The sequence below is a fragment of the Monopterus albus genome, unplaced genomic scaffold, assembly GCF_001952655.1.
Source record: "Monopterus albus unplaced genomic scaffold, M_albus_1.0 scaffold3205.1, whole genome shotgun sequence".
In the NCBI taxonomy this organism is placed as follows: Eukaryota; Metazoa; Chordata; class Actinopteri; order Synbranchiformes; family Synbranchidae; genus Monopterus; species Monopterus albus.
Genome location: NW_018131075.1, coordinates 1 through 1,214, shown reverse-complemented (window position 1 = coordinate 1,214; position 1,214 = coordinate 1). Strand labels below are relative to the sequence as shown.

General features: G+C 45.3%; 1 protein-coding gene across 1 annotated transcript; it reads left to right on the top strand.

Moving 5' to 3' along the window:
• Positions 1 to 43: 43 nt before the first annotated feature.
• On the top strand, positions 44 to 1,207 carry LOC109954097 (UPF0676 protein C1494.01-like; the record flags this gene model as incomplete). The annotated part of the gene is given in 4 exon segments (XM_020589512.1): positions 44 to 63; positions 65 to 221; positions 632 to 774; positions 1,097 to 1,207. Coding segments are annotated over 4 exon segments (431 nt in total), but the record flags the coding sequence as incomplete, so codon positions are not given.
• Between the last annotated feature and the right edge of the window lie 7 nt (positions 1,208 to 1,214).

Below are 1,214 nucleotides of genomic sequence, written 5' to 3'. Positions count from 1 at the left end.
AAAAAAAAAAACCTAACCTCAATATCAGATTCAAAATCTACAGTGGTGTTTTCATCTACTGTAGAAATGGCCATCATCAGATGCCCTGACGGGGTTCCAGGAGATCCATACGTCTTTCTTCCAGCACTGTAAAGACCTGAGTCTGCGGGTGCTGAGGGTGATGTCCCACAGTCTGGGTCTGGACCCCGAAGTGTTCCTGAGTGCACACCATTTAATAGGAAGTATGTACAGATCACAATGCTCATTGCTTTCACTGTGGTGTGTGGTTTCAGGCTAAAAACAACAGTTTGGGTTAAAGGTTCAGGTGAGGTGATCTGTGGAAACAGTATGGATGATGCTTTATTTATCTGCACAGGCTCTGAGCATGTGTGTACAGCATCCTCTTCACATTTACAAAATAGTGTTCTGCTTAGTCACTAAAGGAGGTTGTATTAAGCAGAGGCACATTGGTGGTGGTTAGAAAAGAAGTGTAGTGTTACTCGGTCGGGTCCCCTACACACATTCTCCCGGCTAGTCTAGTGATTCAGACCTCCCTTGTTCAAGGTTAGCCTCATTAACCCTCTGCAGCCTCCCAGTATAGGACTAACTGTTAAACCCAGTGGTTGTGACAAGGCTGTTGTTTCTCCTGTAGCTGAGGAAAACGGCACAGCTCTGCGGTCCCTCTACTACCAACCGGTGAAAAATGAAGAAGTGAAGGAAGGTCAGTTGCGATGTGGAGAGCATTCAGACTATGGCACCATCACACTGTTGTTCCAAAACGCTGAAGGTCTGCAGGTAACACCACTGACATCACCACCTCTCTGAATCCAAGCAGAGAGAGACATTTAATTTACACATGGAACAATAGATTGGGGAATTGTAGCTATGTTGTGCTTCTGTCCACCACTTTTTCCCACCAGCCTGTTTCCCTGTTTGTGCTGCTTCTGCAAGTCTTTGTCAAATTATCTTTAATTATACAACGCAGGCTTCACTGATTATTGCTTACCTGTCCTTTGTTTTTAAAGTCAGTGTTTCTAAAGTGAACATTTGACAGATTTTTGCCAGTATTAGAAACAATCTCAGGCATGTAATCCCCCTGACACTTGTTAACCTTCAGGTCCGTAGTCGTTCTGGTGAATTCATCTCTGTTCCCAGCATCCCCGGGCTGGTCCTCCTCAACATCGCTGACCTGTTGCAGCGCTGGACCAGTGATCAGTTCATCTCTGTGGTGAGTT